We start from the raw sequence: 23,504 nt of genomic DNA, 5'->3' as shown, positions 1-23,504 counted from the left end.
ATCATCATCATTAAATGGCTTCTACAAGATGACAAAGGAGATAAAGTTGTATCTGTACCCACCTGAACAAAAAAGCCTCAGTTAGAAACAGGTTAAAAATAATGTGCAAAAAATATTTTTGTTCCAGTCGGACAGAGCAACATTCGAGGGATCTAATTATAAATGAAGAGGTAATTTTAGATTTTTATTCGTATCTGTAGTGTGTAGCTCTGACTCATGTTGTAATCAAAATTTATCTCATTTAAAAGACAATGACTTCATGAGAGGTACATGCTGTTTAATATGCTTATTATCTTTGAAATGACGATAGTGGTCTGTGTTTTAAAGTAATCTTTTTCTCACTGCTGATGGATTCATCTGAACCCTGACCAGATCCATTATTCAGTTAGCCTAAAAAATTGACAACTTATAAACTAACAGAGGAAATAATGCAACACTGGATCCTTGTTATGCATTCTAATCAGGTTTTTAAAAGACGACACTATCAGCTGAATAGTACTTGATTACAGGATAATGACACTAGTGTTTGCACCAGTCCAATCTGCATAAAATGGAGGAACTGAAAGGTCTCTCTAATTAGGATGGTGTTTACATCAGGCTTTACATACACCTATTAGGCTACCTTTATCAACATCTCACAAAGCCAGGCTCACTGCGATAATGTGACTCCCACCACCGTCTGTTATTGTTGAGTTGCCCATTTTAGATATTTCCCAGTATTCTTGGTAATGACATCAAATCTACAGATGTTATTATGAGGATGATACCGTTTTTTCGATGGCACTGACTTTGTTCATGATTATCATAGCCATTTAGGTTTTGTATCTTCCACCCTTCCCCATATCCCCTCTCACGCCCATGCCTAGTGGTAGTCATCGCTGTCTGCTTTAGGCAGACTGCTATGAACACATTATGGATGGATGCATTAGTGAGTGATGCAGAGCTGGGGCTGGCTTGCCTTGTTTTCGTGTGAGAGTGCATCATTAGAAAATGTTCCACTTGGCAGGGAAGCGCGTATTAACTGCAACTGCAATGAAATGAGGTTGTGATAGATGGTTAAAGTTATACAGGACTATTAGGTTGAAATATGAACCTCTCAATTGTCATGATGAAACAGAGGGCTATTTGCGTGGTGATCAGTGCATTGAGAGACAATTGGAATCTGCAAAGACCGATACCATATATTATAGGTAGTGGGCTCAGAGCTGAAAGGGTACAGAAAAAGTAATCATGCTTCCATGGAATAGTTTGGAGCTACTGTTCAATTCAAGCCTCTATAAATTCATTTAGGTTCTCCACCAACATCTCAAGCATTGTGATGAGACCTAGGAGAGATTTGCACACCAGGCAGCTTGTCTAAGCTGCATTGTGGACACTGATGAGCCATATATATATATATATATAGACGTGAACCATTGTTGATTGGCTAACAAAAGTCCTTTAATAGCATGGAAACCATAAAGCAATGTGCTTTAATGCATTGGTATGAACTATACAGTGTGTATATTAAGGAAATTAAAGTAACTCTACGTATAAATCAGAAAAAGCTGGAGACAAATGCATAAAACAAACTAGCTTCCCTTTAGATAATGTCAGTAGCCAATTAAGCATCACTATTTCTTATCATGTTTCCATGGTGACCTCCCAGCTACTCTGCCAGCAGAGTACAGACTTCAGACCCTGCTTGTCTTTAACTCCCTAAGTGAGCCGAACTTTTTTAAATTGCATATTAATTGCTCCCTCACCAGCACAGAATTGCAGATATGATATTGTTTCCTCTGACAACAATGACATTAAATAACATATAAATGAGTAAAATAAGAAACACCTGATGGATAATTGGGTGCTCTGATGTCACGATGACGCCTTCTCTAAACATAGATTTTCTTTGGGTGCACTGACTCCATCTTAAACTAACAACAGATCCAATTGCAAACCCATTAGCATTTAATATTACTGTAATTACTGTGTACATTTCATTATGTTCTCAGTATATTAAATGACTGCCGAGTGTGGAGGGAGGGCTATAGTTTAATCTCTTTCTGTATTACTGTGTGCCACAGTACTCAAAACAGCATTAAGAGGCACATAATCAGAGGGAACTAATTGCCTATGATTGCATAAATGAAGTGCCTCACTCTCATCAAGACTGTTGCTGATGTCCAGTCTCTTGCCGCCTTGGGAGAGGAAGGCAGTTGACCACAATGCAGAAAACCTTGGAGAGACAGCTACCGATGGGTAATGTGAGGAATCCAAAGATTTAATATGTCCACGGGGGGCTATGAGGGCAGGGGATGTTGCCACTGTTGATGTTTTTTGTTGTCATCAGAGTTGCCTTCGCTTCGCAGAAGAAAAAAAGAAAAAAGAAACATGAATGCCCACCATTTGAGAAATGAATTTATCGAAGTCGCTGTCTTTTTCCCCATTAGTAAGTGTTTAGTTCAGCGTTTTAAATAATTGCGTTACTAGGAATGATATTTAAAATACATTTGGGAGTCAATGAGGCGGGAAAGTGCCTACATGTTTTGCTGATGACACCCGGGCCATTTGGAAGACATCAAAGTAGAGAGGAGGTAGCCCAGATGCATATTATAAACTCATTATGTATATCATTTAAAAGGATGTACTCCAGCCGCAAAAACAATATTCCTAGTCTCTCTCTGGTAATGTGTGTTTTCAAAGTTGAAACTCTTACTCGCCTTCAGTTTAATGTGGCATCTATTACCAAACTGTAACATAAAATAAATGACCTTGATTTCCATACCAGAACAGTCATTAAGGTATAGATGAGTTGCAGCTATGCTTCTGTGTTTTCAAATGGGAAAGAAGGTAAAACCTCTTCAGAAATATCATATATTTTTCTACCTGTGGTGCGGATCTTGTTTTCTGCAGAGCTTGCAGGTATCCTGATGGACTCCAACAAAGAGGCTGATAAACATACATTTAAAAATGTGTGCCTTGATACATAGTGTGTCAAATAGAGTCAATCAATCTATCTCAACTCACTGTTGCTAGTCATGAAAAGCGATTGTTGGGGTCTAAAGATGGGATCTGTTTTGCTACTGGGAGGAATTTCGACTATCATTGCAAAATGGTGGCCCATCAGTCAAAGGAGATGTTTGTCAGATGCCTAACGAGTAGGCTTAAGAGGCTTAATTATGTGCCGTCCCTCTGCCATCAGAACACTACACGTGGGGCAGAGTGACACAGCGGTTGCCAGTCATTCAGCCTAATGTTCTAATGCACGGAGCCATGTGGATACAGAAAATCTATTAAGGCTCTTGAAAAAAAAAAATACAGAACAGAAAAAGACATTTTGCAAACACATACTCACGGGGGCTTATAAATAGGGCATTCTTATTTGCTCTTTCTCCAAGAAAAAAGTTTAGGCACAAGTTGACATTAAAAGTTGTTTAATTGTTGTCAGCTGGTACTTTTGAAACTTTTTTTTGCTTAACAGTGAAGGATTTCTAATCGAATGGCACCATAAATGAAATATATATACACAAATAAAGAATATACACTATTTCTGAAATCTGTAAATGTTAATACTACTGTGTATACAATACTACTAAGTAAGCAAATATTCCATATTCTTCTTATTAAAGTTCAGTTGACTTTATTCTCCCAAAACAACATGTGCTCTACTTTCAAAACGTGAGTTTATTCAACTCATTCGATACTTGCAGCCTGACAGAGATACTTCCCAGCTGTAATGTGCTGGAGGCAAACAGGAGAGGCTCGAGTGGCTGCATGTGAGACATAAAAATAGAATTACTTGTCACACTACAGGGAGGGTCTCATACCGAATATCAAAACAACTCTGTGAACCAACACTGTGAACAGCCGGCAGGCACACAGTGGACATTAGCCAGAGAGAGTGAAGCAACAGAAACAGAGAGACTGGCCTTTTTAGACCGTCTCCCTCGCTTCATTCACAGCCACTTTTCTTTCGTAAGAGGCTATTCAGCATGTCGCGAGGCAGCTTTGTCTTCACACCCATGGCCTTACGCTCCCTTGAACTTGATGAGGACATGCTAGAGAGATACAAATACAAGAGGCAGCTGGCCTCCCGTCAACTCAACAGTTATATGCTGAACAGGGAAACCAGGGACAGAGCACCACTGAGGTCCAGCACCATCCTCCCACCAGCTGTGTGCCAAGATGTAGTCGTCCAGAATGCTCTGTATACAGGAGACCTGGAGGCGATGCAGCGCCTCTTTCCTAGAGGATCTACAGCAAACCTCATCATTGAGCCACAGGGAGGGGACATGCGCTGGGTGGCCAGAGGGGAAGGTACGATGCAACATCTATCTTCCTTATAAATGTGTATTTCCTGGGTGTTAACATCGGGACTTTTTAAAACGCATAACAGTATTAAATACTAACAGAAGTGACAGACATCACTTGTGTTGCTGTGGAGCAGAGACAAAGTAAATAATTGCATTAAAATTATTTTAACATGCAGAAAATTGTAACTGGTACATCTCGTCCTGAGGTGACAATATTTATAGAAACCATTATGTGACTTTAAAGTCATGGGTTTGTTCTGTAGTTAAAAGGCTATTGGTCACTTTGATTTGATTTGATTATTTCACTATAGGAAAATGAGCCGTTTATTTTCCACGTGCACTTGCTTGCTGAGTCACTGTCAATAAATGTTCAAGACAAGTCAAAATTCTGGATGAATTGGATCTCTGTAGTTGGGGATCTTAACAATGCTTTCATATTTCTTGTGCTGTGCATTGGCCATTAATTCCAGTGAATTGGCCCCATCATCAAGCAGGTGACATTAAACACACCAGTCATTGGCTCGAATACTGTGACACTGCCAAGGATCTCTGGGTCAACCAAAATATCACATAACACCTCCCTGAAATAGCCCTGTCTGCACAAACAACCCGCATAAGTGCTTATTTCCCTCAGAAGCAAACACACCACTGCAACATTTCTAGGAACGACTTAGCTCCATTATGGCATACGTAGCACCCAAGGTAAAGTGGCGTAAACAAAAGACCTATCGAAGCGATGTGATCGCCACAGCCAAGGCCACGGGCTGCGTCCTGCAGTTCTGGAATTCTCTGCTTGTTGGAGATGAGATCACGATTATCAGCATTCTGGTTGACGATGAGTATGACTACCTTATTAATGCAACTTATGACACCAGCAACATTGAGGAATGGAAGAACTTCAGATATAACTACAGAGGCCTGAGTAGGTTTTCTAGACTTTGATTTTGTGGTTGTGATCTTCAAACACTATTGTTGCAGAACGTATGGGTGGCATGTCTGACTATTTACTGTGATGATCCTAAGCCTTGAACTCAGAGTTGAATTTGAGATATGATTGTCCCTGCTGGCAGGACTGTGGTCGCTGACGTATGAGCAGGAGCTGACCACACCACTTCACATCACAGCTGGCCGAGGTTTCACAGACTGCTTGAGACTTCTGCTACAGCGTGGGGCCAACGTAGACCTTGCGCCTGGTGGCACCACCGCTCTGCATGAGTCCTGTGAAAACTGCCAGCCAGAGTGTACCAGACTGCTGCTGATTCACGGTGCCAATGCCAATGCTGTCTCAGAAGAAGGCTTGATGCCTTTGCATGTTTGTACAAGTCCAGAATCCTTTGAGTGAGTGATGCAAGATAAAACTAGAATGTGTATAGTGGTGCTTCATCTAATCATTAGGAATATTTATGTAAAAACTTACACATTAGACTGATGCAAGTTCCTTTATCTCTGTCTGCAGATGTGCCAAGTATCTCCTTCAGTATGGAGCAGCAATCAGTGGTCGCAGTGTAGAAGAAAATGACACTCCCTTACATGTGGCAGCCAGAAATGGCCTCCAAGACCACACTGAGCTCTACCTGCGGTATGGAGCTGCTGTGGACAAACAGAACGATGAGGGCCTCACGCCCCTGAACGCTGCTTGTTCGCAGCCACAAGAAGTGCAGGACCTCCAGCGATACTTCAAGGTGTGCCAATTGCTGCTGGAAGCAGGGGCTAATGTCCACTCTTTGGACCAGGACAAACACACTCCTTTGCACATGGCCTGCAAGAATGCAAATCCGGACATAGTGGATCTGCTGCTGGCTAATGGCGCGTGCGTTAACAACATGGACTATGGTGGTGAAGCTCCCATGCACAACATCCTGAAGGTGGTGTGTTACAAAGTTTTGCATCAACCTGAGAGGATTGTTCGTGCTTTACTTAACTATGGATCCATTAGAGTGTGGCCTGGAAATCTGCCCATGGTAGGAAACCAAATGCTACACGTTACTTAAAAGTATCAGAGAACAAAATCTATACTCATGCATGCAACATGAGCTAATTAATGCCAGATTGGTTTGTAATACTATACCTTGTTTACAATATGAATTAATGGTTCATCAAGTTGCCTCATTTTGCATAATTAGTAAATACTGTACATGTAACACTTCGGATAAGCGTAAAAACGAATCTGTTCTTTACAATATTCCAGATTTCACAACTTTACATTTAAATCATTCCCATTTCGTGACACTACGTGAAGTGTTGCACTCTCTGCAGGGAACAGACTACAACTATCAGTGAACCCACGTGCACTAGACAAAATGCCTGGTTCCTAATTAGGCAAGTGTTAATAGGAGATTAATTAGCACTAATTGCATAATTTCCAGTTAAACCCCTGGAGGGAAGACCAATCTGTTCATTTCACAAGTGTTTAATTACTTTATTTCTTCAGTTCTGTGGAGTCACAAGCTCGCTCATGAACTTAAATGATGGTTATAGGAATCTTTTTGCTTTGCTCTGTGTGTGTGGTGTTCCTTTTAGGTTTTGAGGCACTGCTCTGAATCTCCACGCACCATCGAGGTTCTTCTGAACGCCTACAGTCACCTCAAAGTCACAGACACCTGGGCTGAGTCTGTTCCTGCTGAGACTTTTAAGGCAAGCTCTTTAAATGATTAATTGCTGAGTAACAGCGTTTTTTTTTTTTTTTTTAAGTGTTTCTTAAATTCCTCTATAACACTTTTATGACCAATAATTGCATTTTTCGTCTTAGTATCACAGTACGAATCAGTGCAGATTACATTATTTTTCACATTTTAACCACTCAAAAATGGGAGATTTTAGAGGAGGAAGAAATAAAGTTAAGTCAAACACATCAAATGAAGTCATGCTAAACTGTGTTTCTTCCCAATCAGGAGCACAAAGAGTTCTATGAGTCAATCTTCTCTTTGGCAATGACTCCTCGCTCCCTGCAGCACTTGGCACGATGCAGGCTCAGGAACTTCCTGGCAGACCGAGTACACAAGATTGTCCCTAAACTTGATCTCCCCACCTTCATCAAGAACTACTTGCTCCTGGAGTTCAGAGGCTATATCCACTGAAAGCATGTGAAGTCTGTTAGTGTGAGTTTCCATGCAGAAAATGTAGCGACAGCTAAACAGAATAGTTCTCAGTAATACTTATAATTTGTGGCAGTACAGTCAATATCTAAATTACACTTTTATGCCATGCGTAAACTTTTCAAGTGGAAAAAACTGCTACTACTGCTCTGTCGAACTTGATCTACATCAATCTTTCAGCACAGTCACGTTTGTTTTTGCACCACAAGAGGGCGCTATAGACTAGATTTGGTCAAATACACTGTGTGTGAGCTGCTTTATATTTTATTTATTTTATGATCACGTTTTCTAAGTCTGCACCTGATACTAAAGAAGGTTAACTTGTTTGTATTTTATTTGTTTTTTACATATTAATTGTCATAATCTCGTGTTGCGCGCACAGCAATGATGTGTTGTACATCCATGTGCCATCAAATATTTGCATAAACAATTATTATTCCCACCGACATGATTGTAATTAGACGTTTTATATCAAAATCAAGCTTGATATAAATGAAACTATTGCACTATGGCTCTGTGATGTAGTCACTGCATTTTATTCTTTCATGTTTTTAATTACTCTTTGTCTTTTATCTTTGTCTATTGACTACTACCTAATGTTGACTGGTCGTTTTTATTTATTTACTGTTGTTTCTTTTCTTAAACAACATCTATGATACAAAAATACCCTATGTATTAGGGATAAAATACAACAAGCCGTTGTATAAAATCACTATTTAAATTGAAAATAAAATGAAAAATGAATTAAGTAAATTAAAAAGTAAAATCACACTGAAGATCAATCATATTGAAAAGCTACACATTAGGCTACAGCCTGTTTAAATTTGTAATGTGTGCTTTTATTATGAAACTGTTTATATGACCATTTCATTTAGAAAGTTCAGGACAAGCTTTCATACACCGAGCAAACGGGAAAAAGTTAGACCTGTCATTATCTCCCATCAGCAAAAAAAACAAAAATAAAAAATAAAAAAGAAGAAGCCCCTGATAATCTCCATATTTGTCCTGCACAAACCTATTAAACCTATTATCGCCAGCCCCAATGTTATCAACCTAAATACTGAAAAATAACTTTTACAATTACAACTAGATTGTTAGGGGAGATTATTCCACAAACACATTTCCAAATGATGAACCCTCTTTCACTGTCAATTTGTTTGAATAATTAAACAGCGGAACAACATTGGTTAAATAGGAGAGAAAGAGGAGCAGTGCAGCATCACGACTCTTTTCAGAAGCGAGGAGAGAGGAGCTCGGCGAATGGTTTCATTAGATCAAAGAGAGGTGCTGCTGGAGTCACTTGCAATTATAAGAATTAGCCTGTCCTGGCCCTCCACTGCTAATCAGAGTCGCTGGTGATGTGTTTATGTCCTCATGCAATCAGACGACCAGTTGGAGAGCCTGGGCACCCAGGACTCAATAGGGCTAATCATCATCAGTTCCCATTCCCATTTAAAAGGTGAAATGATCTGCGATTAAACCAGTGTTTAAAGGAAAGAGAAAAGTGATTTAGTATTTCTACAAATGCATTTTTAACAGGGATGAATTGGTTCTTCCAAACCGGCCAAAGCAAAACGTGTGCGTTATTTAATTTAAAACAGATTGACAGGTGATCGGTAGGAGACACTGAAGTTGATTATTCATTTTAAACAGCATTTTAAACGAACCCCTCCCTCTCTCGAGTTCAAACACAGTGGAAATCCGCTCAGATTTGACTTTGGCCACTGGCGTTGACCTCACATTAACACCTTTCTTCTGATTCTAATTTCGCACAGAGTATCTCTCTCCAGGGAACAATTGTTGCAGCACTTCTTCTTCTGGAGCCAAGCGCATTGTTTTTAGCCGCGGAGAAGAGGACCGACAGCGGAGAAACATCTGCCTCTCCTCCCTCCTGACTCTGGTGCCCATTGGCCCCCCAATATCCCAACAAAAGCCACCGTTGTTTTACGCTGTCCCTTGAATCCAGAGTAATTACTTATCATCAATCAAAATTAATAATAGCTGATTGGGTTGGTGTGGTCAACGATTATAGAAGGGGAAGGGCTGGAACAGTCTCTCACACCGTTCTGCAGTCAATGGTGGACCTGGCAAAAGGGGAGGAGGGCTGGGGGTGCGACCCGTCTATTTGGTCTCCACTGGGAAACTACCGCCTCTCAAGACGGCCAAAAAGTCAGAGGCTGAATAAGGAAATGAAGCGTAATTTGAGGAAGATGGATGAGCCCCCAGGGAAACACCCCCTTTTCATTCCTCTTGTATTGCAGATGATAACCAATGCGCTCTTGCCCTCTCTCTCTCCCTCTCTCTCTCTCTCTCTCTCTGCGCGCACACACACACACACGGTGCATCGGCGAAGGGGTTGGAGGGAGGAGTTGCGAAGCGGGGAGAGGTAGATAGATAGAGAGAGCGTGTGTTTATGTCTCAGTGTGTGACAAATAAGAGGGAAAAAAGGTAGCGGCTGGGGCACACAACAAAGCGCCCGACCGACTAACGCAGAGATCCAGAGAAAGCAGTCCACACCCAGGGATGACAACACGGCACAGGATCTACTTTCAGTTCACTCTGTCTTTAAACTGAAAGTTTTGCGCGTCGCCGAGGGAGAGACATCTGCTTTCAAGTTTCCACCTAATTAAAGTGCTTGCCTGCAAAATGCAGAGACCAGGCGGCCAAGGGACAGCGTTTTCTATCGATTCCCTGATAGGGACCCCTCAGCCCAGACCGGGACACCTGCTGTACACGGGCTACCCTATGTTCATGCCGTACAGACCTTTGGTTATTCCACAAGCTTTATCCCACTCGCCTTTATCGTCTGGTATACCTCCTCTTGCGCCTTTGGCTTCTTTTGCGGGACGGCTCACCAACACGTTCTGTGCCAGTTTGGGACAAGGGGTGCCATCCATGGTGGCGCTCACCACGACGATGCCAAGTTTCTCGGACCCACCGGACAGTTTCTACCCACCGCAAGAACTGCCAGGTCCGCGCTTAAGCGCCGCCGATCCCGGAGCGCGAAGACAGGAAAGCCCGCACTCCGAAGAGCTGCACAGCCGGGACAAGGGCCCGGAGCTGCTGAACTTCTCGGAAACTTTTCAAACAATATCAGGTAAGCTTGGCCTTGTTGCTTCTGTGTCATATTATGCCACATTCAAGCCTGAAGGCAGTTGGGTGTAAAGTGACTATTAGTGCGTAAAAATGCTTAAGAAGAGCTGTTTGGCCCGTGTCGAACATCTTTGGGGGGCTGAGACGCAGTGGATACAACGAGCATCAGGAAAATCAAACCCACAATACATTAGTTTAACCTGACAGAAATACTAATCAGTCAACACTCAGTATAGTCTGTAACTTGATGGAAGTTGCTTTTTTCAATTAGAATTACTGAAATGATCACTGAATCTCTTCCTAATTGTTTTTTTTTTTTAATATTACAGCAAAGCGCAGAGCTTGATTAACCACAACTCTTTTGCTGCACTGTAGGTTACTAATTATCTAAATGTGCCCAATATTAAGTTCCAGAAAAGAAAAATCAGCGTCCACACACAGGATCAGCCTGTTGCAACTTTTTAAGGCCTTTTCAACATGTTTGGATTATCCAGTCAAAAACCCCAAAGACTGCTGTCTATCAGTGACTCACTAAGGATGTGTCTCTTTTGTCTCCACGCTTTTTTTTTTTTTTTAGGTGAAACCAAACTGTACAGTTCAGACGACGAAAAGCTGGACCTAAAATCGGCTGACACCGTGTGCAGCGACCGGGAGGACAGCTCCGCAGACAGCGAAAACGAGAGTTTCTCGGATGGCAACAACTGTGGCTCCCTGTCCCAGAAAAGCAAACTAAAAACCGGTTCGCAGGAGGCGCTACCGACCGGCAGCTCGGCGGGGAAGAGCCGGAGGAGACGAACAGCTTTTACCAGCGAGCAGCTGCTGGAACTTGAAAAGGAGTTTCACTGTAAAAAGTACCTTTCTCTGACTGAACGCTCCCAGATTGCGCACGCACTTAAACTCAGCGAGGTGCAAGTGAAGATCTGGTTTCAGAACCGCAGGGCCAAGTGGAAACGGATCAAAGCTGGCAACGTCAACAACCGGTCTGGAGAACCGGTGAGAAACCCCAAAATTGTGGTCCCCATCCCTGTGCACGTCAACAGGTTTGCTGTGAGGAGTCAGCATCAACAAATAGAGCAAGGGACCAGGCCATGAACTCCGATGAAAATATTATTATTATTCATAATAATAATAATAATAATAATAATGGACACTTAAACTGACTCTGTGTTCCAGTGATTTGTTGAAGGCATGAAGCACAAAAAAGGACGAGTCAGTTATTTTGTGACACACTGAGCAGAGAAGAGGAGCAGTTATCTGGCAATATGCTGTCATTTTTATTTATTGTTCTGTGAATATGTAAATATAAATGGGTAAAAACCGGTACAAATGGGCACTATGAGATGAGACTGTAAAGATTTTTTTAAGTATTTATATGTAGGGCCAAAAATGTTCTGTTAGTTCTGTGCATGTCCTCATTTGGTGAAGCTAATCTGGATTTTTTTTTTTTGTTTTTGTTTTGTGTTTCGTACAATTTGTTGACCACATTTGCATGTAACTTAAGACGTTTTTTCCATTTTGTTTGGCTATTGTAGGAACCCACCTTTGACAGCTATTTGTGGAAAAAAAAATGAAAAGATGTGAAGGAAATAATGACCAAACAAGGGGCAACTGTAAAGTATATTGACCTAATAAATCGCTTTATATGAAAGATGGAATCCACATTGAATTATTGGTAATGAGAGGAATAGAATAACAATGTTTTTAGTATTGGTGAAAATAATAATTCATTTATGCTGCAAAAATGAAAAATGTCGTCTGCACAGTTTAAACATAGCGAATCCTGCATCTTGTAGGCGGATAAATATTTATTATTTAACACTTTTCAAATATAAATAACCATAGTTTTGTCCTTAAGCCGCTTTTAAATTTATATTCATGATATTTTTTATACATCTTCGTTACAAGAAGGATTTTTCTGAATATACTTCATATTTTAATATTTACTTTTGGCGAGCACCTGGAAGTTTTCATTGATGCAACGTCGCAATTTTCCAGTACCTTGATGTTACTAATGTAAAGGTTGATAGGTCTTTTTTTTTTTTTTTTTTAAATAGCAGCTTTGATTGATTTCTCTTTAGGAGGCCGTGTTGTCTCAAGTAGACTGATGGATCCTCATTAGTCTGAGCACATCCAACACACTGTAATGAACTTCTCTATCAGTCACAACAGAGCAGCAAAGCGACAGCACCTCTCTTTAACGTGGTGGTTAACGTTTTATTCAGATCCCAAAAAGAAACTGCAATAAATTAGATTAAATATAGAGGATTGAAATTCGTCAATGAAACAAAAATACGAAAATAATTGCTTTGAATGTCTTTAAATTTAAAATTCTAGACAGATTAGATTTCACATTTACTTGTATTTACACCTTTAGAAAATTCAACACAAAAAAATCCTGTGCAGTTGTTGAATTGCCAAGATATTTTCTAAATTTAGATCAAAGTAGTTTTATGACTGCAGAAGATGCAACATATGGCTTCTAAAAATAACAGGTTTCATAGAAGTAGATCTAAAAACATTTCTCACAACTACATAATTACTTACATTACTAGACCTAATCTAAAGTGTAGTGACATAAAAAATGAGTAAATAAATGTGATGCCCTGCTTACTTAGACTACACATGGAAACTACTTATTAAGCATCAATATTAAAATAATCTGTAACTAAATAATGTCCGACCACATAACTATCCAATTACAGGAAAGGGAAAAGACTGTTTGGTGTTTTTATGGGAACTTTAATAGGCTACGCACAATTCTGGGTTTACACAGTGTCTCTGAACTCTCTCCAGGAAAGTCTCATGTTGGAATAATTTCGTCTCATCTCAGATGGCGGAAAGTGATTGGTCTCCCATTTCCAAAATAGACTCAGGCCTGAAGCCACTGCAGCAGCACCTGCTGAAGTATGACAGGGCAGGATTCTTCAAATATTTTATTAGTATTAATATTTAATTAAATTAACCAACTTGTTCCTGAATCAGTTGTTAGTCATGTGGCTTGGATGACAGCTTTCTAGAGAATCTTCATAGATATAATTATCTTAATTTTCATTTCCCTCAGCCCTCTCATTGGTGCACAACCTGAACAAATGCCTCATCTCAGTTTGTTCTCAGAGCATAAACAGACACTTTGAGAGCTGGGCACCCATGAGTAGTAAAGTTTATTTCACTGTCCACCTCATACATCAAGACTGTGACACTTGGATGGGGATTCAAGGAGTGATGATCGTGTGAAGGAGCAGTGGAAGTTTTATCATGGCTCAGGAGCTGACTAATATAGATGGTCAATTCCACGACACTGTGCCAGAGTGCAGCGGCTATTTCAGTTTCCATGAGCTGCTTGGTGGAGGTGACGACACTCGGGTTGTTGCTAGTGAGACTATTTCACTCCAGTTTTATCACCAGGCGAGTTTCTGTACATTTTCTTGCCAAGAGATAGTTGAGGGGGAAACAACAGTAACATTGTACTGAATTTTCACAACACAGAGAAATGAACAATCATGTCACTATAACAGATTTTGGATTTTTTTTTTATGATTTTCTTTGTGAATTGGTTAATTCTTAAGCAAACACTCCAATCTCCAGACAGTATCTACATAATTCTGCCATTCTGCTACTTGAATCACAAATTGAAATATCAGAAGTTCTCTCCAGCAAAGACATTAAACCATTTCCATGTTCCCACCTGGAGACAGAGAAAGAGAGAGAGTGAGAGAGAGGAAAAGCGAAGGACCTCATTACTGGTTGTGTGAGTGTACAGGCTGCTCAGCGCCGACTGGAGGCCTGACTTCTTGGGAGGGTCCGGACGGTCGTGGCTACAGTGATGTATGGGCAGATGCATCAAATCGCACAAGATAAACAAGCGATGAGTTTCATCAGGGCCATCATAGCTTTAATTTGGCTGCCTAATGAGTCAGATCTAGTGGCGGAGATAAGAGTTGTCAGAGGCCCGGCTCTAATGAATTTCTTGCCACTTGTAATCAAGGTTGCCTGTCTGAGGGGGGATGATTAATGGAACCCTGGAGGATTCCCTCGGCCCTCAGCCTTCATTACAGCTAATGCATTCTCAGGCAAATTAACAGAGAAATGCAGGCAAAAGCCAACGGGGAAGGAGAGAGAAAGAGAGAGGAAAGAGGAGAAAGGGAGAGAGTGATGAGAACAGCGCGTTTATGTAAAACAAAGGAGAGAAAGGAGGATGAAAAGGAAGACAGCACGGCGGGTACGAAGCAGCCAAGTTGGCACCAAGTGAGCGACAGAAAGGCAGACATGCACTGAAATGTGCTGATTAGTGAGAGGTTCAAGGATATGGAAATGCACGCACTGACACGGGTTAGTGGCAGTCAGGAAGGCAAGGGTGCAACATGGATGTACTAGTCAGACACGATGGAGCTGCAATTGATGAATGGATGTAAAGGTGTGGGAGGCACTCAGGAGCAGAGACGGTGGAAATAATTACTGGTTAAAGAGGTTAAGAGGCTGAAGGGAGGCGAAAAACAGGAAGCAACAGTAACCAAATCAAAGCTGGTAAAGACATGCAAGACAAACCAGTGCTTAGTGGCACCTTACATCAACATTTCTGTGACTATCAGGCACGTCACTGGCTGCTTGCTAAACAGGCTGTTAAAGTGGCCTGTGGCCAAGCAGCTCCTACATGTTATGGAAATATGGATTTAATGTTTGCAAATATGGTCTCGTCAGGTCTTTGTGTACCCATCCATCAGCCTCAGACCCACCTCTGCAATCTTGGAGGCAATTTGTCTGAGAAGAGGTGGGCGGCAAAGAGCCCTCCTCACTGTTTAGCAGGCCCTGATGAAATATCAAAACACACAGCAGTGCAAGCAAGCGCTCCAGCCTCGCCACAACAAACACAAGTGGCTGAGGTCTGCCAGGGCGTGTGGCACGGTAATAAGTGACAGGACCAATTCTTTTGGTTATATTTCTCAGGATTCATGGATCTGTGTCGGCTGTTGTCAGCAAGGCCGTACATTATTGACATTTACAACCACTGAAGACATATTTTTATTATAACAATAGGTGCATGTGAAAGAGGTCAATTGTAGTCACAAAGAATTACCATCTGTGCAGTTTCCCTGAACATCTAGAGCAGTTCTAGCACCATCGCTGTGGTGTTTGAGCCCACAGTGTCACAGTTTTGGTTCACTTTCGGGGCTCAACCAAAAGAAAACAATAAAATATATCAAACAATGGCTAATTCTGATCGGTGCATTATATTATAAGACATCGCTTCATTTGAAACAAGACTTACTCACCCAAAGTTGTGAGAAAAGCAGAGAAAATATAACTAAAAGCGCTCTAAGCAGAAAATGGTGTGCTCATACAAGACCCCCACTGCTCTTAAAGCAAGTAGTTGAGAACATAGGTTTGTGACTCCATGTTAGGCCAGCATCAAGGGAGGAAGAGATAAAACTGAAGAGAAACCAGGTGACAAAGTACGAACAATGCCAGCCAACAGAGAGAGGAAGGGGATGAAGATATGCTAAGACAAGATTAGCAGGAAATAAGAAGTGGATTAGTGAGGGCTTGACTCCTCCGAACACAGACCTTTCACTTTTCTCCACGGTGTTGTGCTACCTGACACTAAGCCCAAGTCTTTATCTTAATCCTCTTTCAGCAGCTGCTGGGGGTCCCGCAGACAGGAAGTGGAGAGGCTGCTTTACTTACCTCAAAACAGGCCTGCTGGAGCTGTCACGGGCACATAAACAGGACTGAGTCTGGTCCGGTGACGCTGAATTTCTCTGTGAGGTTTGATGAAAGAACATGGGAGAAGGTGAAATGGCAAAGAGCTTTATTTTGAAAGTCTCACCTCATCTGTTGGGTTTCAGAAGGTACGGGAGCGACTGCAGCGTGATGGGCGATGAATGAACAACACATGCACAAGACAAATGTGTCGATTTCCCTAAATCCAGGGAAGGCTACATCATTTTATTTGAGTGTTTATTAATAGGTCAACAGTCAGCCAAGCATCCAAGCATACATCAAGTTACTCTTTAGCTTTTGCTTTGTTTCACGTTCTGAACGTAAAAGAATTACAATAGGAATAGGAAAATGAACTCAAACAAAACAGAACAAAAGATATTTACATACTGCGTTATAAATATGTCAAATGTACATCATTATACACAAGTACCAAAGATGGTCGGTTAATGTTGAGACCAAACAGAAGTACCTTAAATATATGCCTAAGGAGAAACAAAAACAACATATCAAAATATGGTTTTCTGGGTCAGGGGGACCTAAAACCAGTTCCGTTTGTTTCTCTAGGAGCAGCCTGTCTTCAGATAAAAGCATTAAGCTGATATGTACACTTCATGTTGTGTTTGGGGACAAACAGGCAAGTTTCTCGTGTTATTTCGGCATCTACAGTGTGTAAATAAGGGTTCTGGTAATCACTGTACACATTATACTCCTCACAGTAATCTCCTCAGATTCTGAAATACACTTATTAAAAGAAGTCAATTAAGAAAACAAAAAAACAAAATAAGAAATAAGGCAAGTACAACTGTACAGTACAAGTACATTTAAAGGTATCCCGTTGAATTTGTGGTTTGTTGTTTGATGACAGTTTGACATTTTTGGAAATAGACTTAAACGCTTTATTTCTCGACGCTACACAAAGAGATCAATTCCACGGTGGATGCAGCTTAACTTAGCATGATCAATTAAATCAAACACTGACAATCCACCTACCACAACCTCTTATGGTCAAAGCTAACAAATCACATGACTTATTCGTGTTTTGTTAAATTTGTTTTGCATTTTCATAGCGAACTGTGTGGTGTTGCAAGGCTAACGCTGCTCCACACTTAATACACAGCCATGAAAATGATATCCACCCCACCACCCCCAAAACTAGCTCTTGGCAACAAAAGAGGTTAGAACATTTCTCAAAAAGTCAAATTTCCCCTTTAACATTTAGCAATCGCCTGAATTCAATCATCAGCTTTGACCACATATTCATTTTCTTTCAACTCAGAAAACACAAACACTGTAAAGCAACAAAATAAAATAGTATTTAAGGTACCAAGTTAATCACTTGCTCTGTAAACATACATCCTGCCTCTGTAAACTCATAAAATCACGACGGTTTAAAACCTTAAAATGGCAGTTGAAGAAAGAGGAAAATATACTGCAGAACTCCACCTGAATTCATTTCTTTCCCAAGTCCTATTTACTATAAATGAATGGACTTATCATATGTGTGGAATACTGTACATTTGCATTAAAGCAAAGAGAGAACTAACTAAACTCCCGTCTACAAACCTTGTTTGTTTTAATCCCTACATGTCACTCTCTTTTCAGTCACTTGAATGCATTTTATTACCTCCCTGCTTTTAGGCTGACAGGTTCTCAGGATGGCGGTGGGCACATAGAGAAAAGGAAATTTAGTTTTTTTTTTTTGCTGACTCTAAAAGTCAGAACTGTTATTATAAGGAATAAGATGAAGGAAGAGGAACTACTTTTTACAGAGGTCTGTACATTAAAACACAGGTATGTTCCCAAATCTTCACTGTAGGTGTTTGTCTTCTTCTCCAGCGTCCTTTCTCCAATGTTTATGAACAGAAATGCCCAGTCACACTCTGCTGCACACGGTCGCAGACTAAGGCGTAAGCACACACGTATTGTACAGTATGTACGGACGCACACACAGAGTACCATATATGTATTTCACAGCAACAATAGAGGAAACCCTCTAGTGAGTACCAATTTTACAGCCTTTGGCCGCAGGAGGTAAATGGATATTCCCGTACGCTTATGGCTTGAAATTGCGTGAATCCGTCAAATAATTATCAACAAAGTCTAGTCAATCAGAAAATTACTGCAGCAAAGACATCATAATGGCACAATTTCAATCAAACTTTAAATTTGAACGAATTCAGATTGAGGAGGCATGCTTACGAAGCCACGTGGCTCAACATTATGCCCTTAATTCCTTTATAGTCACGGACACTTTTTGCTCAAGGATCACAGTAAGGGTGGTGAAGGAAATGGTTCAGTTGCACCCGACAGAAATTCTGCAATCAACTTCTTTATGATGATGTGAATTAAGTATCTAAATCACTTTAGATTCTTCGGCTGTAATTGCTTTGCCTTTGTATATGAATAGTATTCCAGGAGTTTGATAGCTGTGTTGAAGACATGCATCATTACTAAAGTTGCAACAGTCATTGATATCATGGAAGATTTAGCTTCTTTCCCACATCAGTGTTTTGTCACTTGTAAAACTATTCCTCACAGTTTTATTTGAGTTTAACGCCTAGGCTTGGAAATTTGAAGGAAGTTTCTCATTCACGCTCATTATAAAATCAGTTCAAGTCGCAGAAGGGGAAGACATAAAAGGAAATGTTCACACATTAAGGAAATGCTTTTCGTAGGGTAGGTATGAATGCCAAAGTAAGTCATTTGTTTGGTTGACGCTTAAAAACAAAAAGCTTAAAGCTGATCATGATCATTTCAGACCAAGACTGAATTAATTTAACAAAGAAAACATATTAAAAAATACAAATATAAAATGAGCAATGTACAATGTCCGAATCCCAAACACCCACTTCTTTCAGCGTAGAATATCAACACTAAGTCCATCGCTCCTGATCTCTCTCTATTGATACTGATTCTGGGTTACACAGTGTGAAACAGAGGAGGAAGTACTGGGAAGAGACACGGGAGGGTTCTGCTTTTTTTTTTTTTTTTATGTTTGTCTGCAGCTGCTCTCTGCTTCCTACATGATACTAATACTGCGGTTGAGCTCACACTGGGCATTGTTGTTGTTGATGTTGGGGTTACGGCGGCTCATGTTGGGCGTGGGCACAGAGGTCAAGCTGCTCGTATCGTTGGGACAGCCATGCTGGACTAAGATGTCAGCGCACTCCTGGCTCCCAGCTCGCCGGGCGCAGGATAGCGGCGTCTGGCCGCGAGCATCCCGACTCTTCACATCTACACCATACTGCGGGAGAAAAGATCAGAAATAAGATTTAACATAGTAACATGGATTTCAAAGCATTAGCATGGAGTTTATCACAAGAAGACAAAGTGTTTTCTTACTGCAACAGGAATGTTTGAGTGACTAACAACATAAGCTTAAAACAATCTGCGCTGTGGAAACTTGTACACTGAAAGTGCGTAGCCTTAAGTATACCTTGACCATCTGGAATAATGACGTGACGTATTCCCTTTTATTTTCTGCTCAGTTACTGAAGCTGAAGAAGGAAGATGCATATATATTTATGAAATATTAAATCTAAGTCTGTATTTTCTTAGGAATTTGGGTTTTTTAACAACATTTCAGACCAATTACATTATTTTCAAACTTAGTATATTTAAATTTACCTACATGACCTAAACTATTTTTTTGGTATGATGGCACCGGCCATTTAGTGCCAATCAAAGTAATGCTACAGGCTAATTTATGGGTCCTAATAAGTTAATGACCAATGTTATATGGATAAATGATAAAATAGAGTTATTTTAATCTGAGTAAGGTAAGGAAAGAATTATTTGAACAGCATCAAACAGCATGAGACGATTAGAAACGTCAAGACACACTTGTTTTGGTATCTGGTATCAGACTTTCACTTGGCCAAAAGAAACAATGTTCATCCATCTCAGACCGTTTCCCCAAGAGTCCGTGGAGCCCACTCACCCAGATGAGGAGCTGTGTGATGACCACATTAGCCATAGCACAGGAGAGGTGCAGAGCGGTGCGTCCGTCTCCGTCCCCGTAGGTCTCGTTAACCTCCTCCTTGGTGCCGTGGGCCAACAGCAACACCACCAACCTCAGGTCATCTTCCACCACTGCCCGAAGCAGCTGCTGCCCCAGGGGTACATCAGACTGGGGCAGTCCCACCAGGAACAGCTTCTGCTCATACTTGGCTCGGATCCAGCGCTCTTTCTCTTCCCTGGAGAGAAGAAAATGACATGGACGCTACAGGTCAGGCAGGGTGACATATGATGCTAAAAGCAATTTAGTGACTAAGATGAAGAACTTTCAATACAGTATCTCATAGTTTAGAAGTGATTTAAAGGCAAAAACTCACAAAAGGAAGACTGTACACACAAGGGAAGTATTACAGTAATTGGCTCACCAGTGTGAAGTGACATTTCTAAATTATTAGAGCACAAGAAAGCCACTAGCCCCGAATATCACAGTGGGACATAATACAGTGAGATAGTCTGGAGAGATGTGAGAATGCCAAAGGGTGTGACGCTTTGGGCAATATTCCACTTTCTACTGATTACAGTCGACAGCAAGACGGTTAGAGCCTGGCCAGCTTTCTAAAGGTTACACATCTTCAACAGCATGTCTGCTGTGGACAATATAGGAAGGAGGGGGGGCATATTTTTATCAGCACTGTCGGCTGTCAGTCTGAACTGGTGGATCCCCTCCACAAAAGGCACAGTGTGTCTCAGAGCCCCAGTCTCCCTTGGGGTGGCTGGGCCCCGAGTCAGATCGATGGGGCTGAATGGCAGCCAGAAAGGGACGATGGGATGTGGGGCTCCTTCACTCCAGCCTACAGCAGAGAATAGACCGAGGGAAGGCTCCGTCCACTATCGCCAGGCAGAATTCTATCTATTGCTCTCCATCTTGACCCCCTGTTTCATTCTCTGTCCACATAAACTGTCCAAATAAGAAAGAAAAAAAAAAATCAATATCAATATGTGAATGACTGAGCATGCCCAGTGTGGCACTAACCCTGTGACCCTGTCAGCCGGTGTGATAAGGGGAGCAGAAAAAGACTGTTGTTTGGATTTATGGGTGAGTGACAGAAAGGAGAAGGTTTGTATGGATAAGTTGAAGCGGCAACGCTCACTGGAGTGACAAGGCTCTCATGGGACTCTCTATCAATGGGCCGAGTCTTAGCAGCATGTCCAAGCTGACAGTCTAATTCACTTCAATTCTATTTCATCATAGTCACAGTGAAAACAAACTCAATGACTAATTCTTAAAAACGGTTACCTTTTAGATGAGCAACAGAAGAACACACGTACACATTAAATCACATATCCATCAAGATTTGATTTCCCCAAATTATAAAAGTAGAATTATGGAAGTATAAGTAAAAGTATTTATTCCAAACGTTTCTTATTGCCAGTAAATAAAAAAAGATGCCAAATAACAATGTGTTAGTGTGTCTCTCAATATCTTTAAACTTCCCTGCTGTGTTTACAGCCTTACACCCACTGGTTTCTTATGAAGATGAAATTCTCCAAAAAAAGGGATTACATGTACATTATAACATTTAAATAAATGTGTTTTTTTAGTTTTTTAGTTTTATGTTTTTTTTTTTTTTTTACAAAACATGAAAACAGAAACTAATAATACGTTTATTAGGGGCTATTTTCTACTGTGGATTAATACACTAGAGGATTTACAGCAGTAGGACGTAGAATGTGGGGATTACCCACCATCACAAAGTTCATTATCATGAGGGAACGTGTCATTCAGTGCTGTGTGGCTTAGTGATGAGTTTTTAATGGTTCCTGGACAACAATGCAGGCCTGAGACATAAAAGCTAAATAAGGATTGGCTGCACAGACGTATTTGTTAGCAGGATCACCTTTTAGATATGGACAACAGGTAAAATGTAGAATATTTCCGGTCTAATGCTTTAAAAAAATGTATGTGAACACTCTGCATCAATGCCCTGGTGATGCTAGACAAACCTGTAAATACTTGAATAGATAGTTGCTAAAGAAAAAGTGGCATTGGAGGCAGAAAACACGTAATGTTATCTAAAAACCACAACTGTTTGCATAGAAGTTACATAGTCTATAATCTAGAGATAAGTTAGAAAATATTTGTGTGAATTCAAATGAAACAGATTTTTAACTATATCTCCAAAGAGCTAATTTTCTATTACCACAGCTGCTGCAACCAGTTCAACATTAGTCACTCTCTTTTATTATGATCTTAGCGGCTAGGTGTCAAGGCTGCCAACCTACCACAGACAGCAACCATTTTCAGACTCATATGTCAGCTGCCGGGCTCACTTCACTAAGCAGTCCGTCTTACACGGGAGCCTGGCACCGGCCCCAACTATGGGAGTTAGAGCTGTGATGGAAGAGGCTTTATCGGCACCCAAGCGCAGATTGATCAACTGTAAAACACCACTGGAAGCTCATAAAACAGCTTAACCCACATCTTAAAAAAACCTTGAAGCTATTACGTCTATCAGCATACGGGTCCATTTTGTTATAACCTGGAAGTAAATATCTGAGGAGAGAGTCCTTTACCCTGCTATACCATAACCAAATCTTTTCTTAGGAATGAAGGTATTATGTGAGCAACAATACAGCTCTAATAGCAGGCAATTGCAGTAGCTCTGGGTTTTATGGTGTAAGACCTCAATCAATCCCTACTCCATCATTATGTGTGGGTAAGCCTGTTAGCAAATCAAATGGCCTTAGAGCCATTAGACTGCTCAGAACAGGAAGGGGCTGTCCTGCCATCCCCTCTTATTTCTGGTGGACCTTGTTGTCAAAGGGTCTATAAGTTTCAAGGAGGATTAAGTCTGTCTAAAAACTATAAAACCTACGAGGTAATCCTCAGGGAAGAATATACAACCCTTAACAAAAATCTAAGCACAGTTGAAAGCAATCCGTAATAGCTGTTGTCCAAAGTTTGTTTCAGGGAGCTAGGACACGAATAGGATGCTGAATCTGTGGAGTCCGGTGAATTGATATGAGCTAAATGAGGCAGAAAGTTAGCACCAACATGTGAAACAAAAAGGCTGAGGAGAGCCATTAAGAAGACGTCAACATCTCAGAAAGGAGCCCTGAGGACATTTTGTTAGCCTCCACTACAAAATCAGCCCTGAAAACTTGCAGGATAAGGCTTCACTCACTGCTCTAAATTCAACCACAGTTCTTTGTAGATAGTCCACTTTAAAAACAAAAAGCAAAAGGAGCTAGGCAGCGGTTCTTAAAAAATTCCCCAGCTGGTGCCACTTGAAAGACAGAGTGTGAAAGGAAGTGAAATGGTAATCCCGCCTCTGTCTTTTGTTTGAAA

The 23,504-nt window shown here is 40.9% G+C and overlaps 3 protein-coding genes across 6 annotated transcripts in view; 2 read left to right on the top strand and 1 right to left on the bottom strand.

Annotated features, from left to right (window-relative positions):
• The first annotated feature begins 3,902 nt into the window (after positions 1-3,902).
• Positions 3,903-8,324, top strand: asb10 (ankyrin repeat and SOCS box containing 10). Of its 2 annotated transcripts, none has more exons than XM_026374948.1 (5): positions 3,903-4,296; positions 5,363-5,630; positions 5,749-6,253; positions 6,813-6,926; positions 7,184-8,324. In XM_026374948.1, exons 1-5 carry the CDS (start codon positions 3,972-3,974, stop codon positions 7,367-7,369), a joined length of 1,398 nt encoding a protein of 465 aa, XP_026230733.1. In that variant the 5' UTR covers positions 3,903-3,971; the 3' UTR covers positions 7,370-8,324. The 2 variants fall into 2 exon arrangements, with proteins under 2 accessions (XP_026230733.1, XP_026230734.1); XM_026374949.1 differs by lacking the exon at positions 3,903-4,296 and adding an exon at positions 4,442-5,214.
• Positions 8,325-9,793: 1,469 nt separating this feature from the next.
• gbx1 (gastrulation brain homeobox 1) lies at positions 9,794-12,100 on the top strand. The gene is made up of 2 exons (XM_026375035.1): positions 9,794-10,484; positions 11,058-12,100. The coding sequence occupies exons 1-2, from the start codon at positions 10,034-10,036 to the stop codon at positions 11,570-11,572; spliced, it is 966 nt and encodes a 321-aa protein (XP_026230820.1). The 5' UTR covers positions 9,794-10,033; the 3' UTR covers positions 11,573-12,100.
• Positions 12,101-16,384: 4,284 nt separating this feature from the next.
• Positions 16,385-23,504, bottom strand: part of agap3 (ArfGAP with GTPase domain, ankyrin repeat and PH domain 3) — a 101,105-nt gene continuing 93,985 nt past the window's right edge. For all 3 annotated transcript variants that reach the window (XM_026374244.2, XM_026374245.2, XM_026374243.1), the window contains exons 17-18: positions 20,139-20,394; positions 16,385-19,442 (exon numbers count right to left, since the gene is read on the bottom strand). In XM_026374244.2, coding sequence (XP_026230029.1) covers positions 19,218-19,442; positions 20,139-20,394 — 481 coding nt within the window. In that variant the 3' untranslated portion in view covers positions 16,385-19,217. The remainder of the gene's footprint in view (positions 19,443-20,138; positions 20,395-23,504) is intronic.

Source organism: Anabas testudineus, chromosome 17 (genome assembly GCF_900324465.2).
Source record: "Anabas testudineus chromosome 17, fAnaTes1.2, whole genome shotgun sequence".
Taxonomy (NCBI): domain Eukaryota; kingdom Metazoa; phylum Chordata; class Actinopteri; order Anabantiformes; family Anabantidae; genus Anabas; species Anabas testudineus.
Note: the sequence above shows the minus strand (reverse complement) of the source record. Positions and strands in the feature narration are given on the sequence as shown.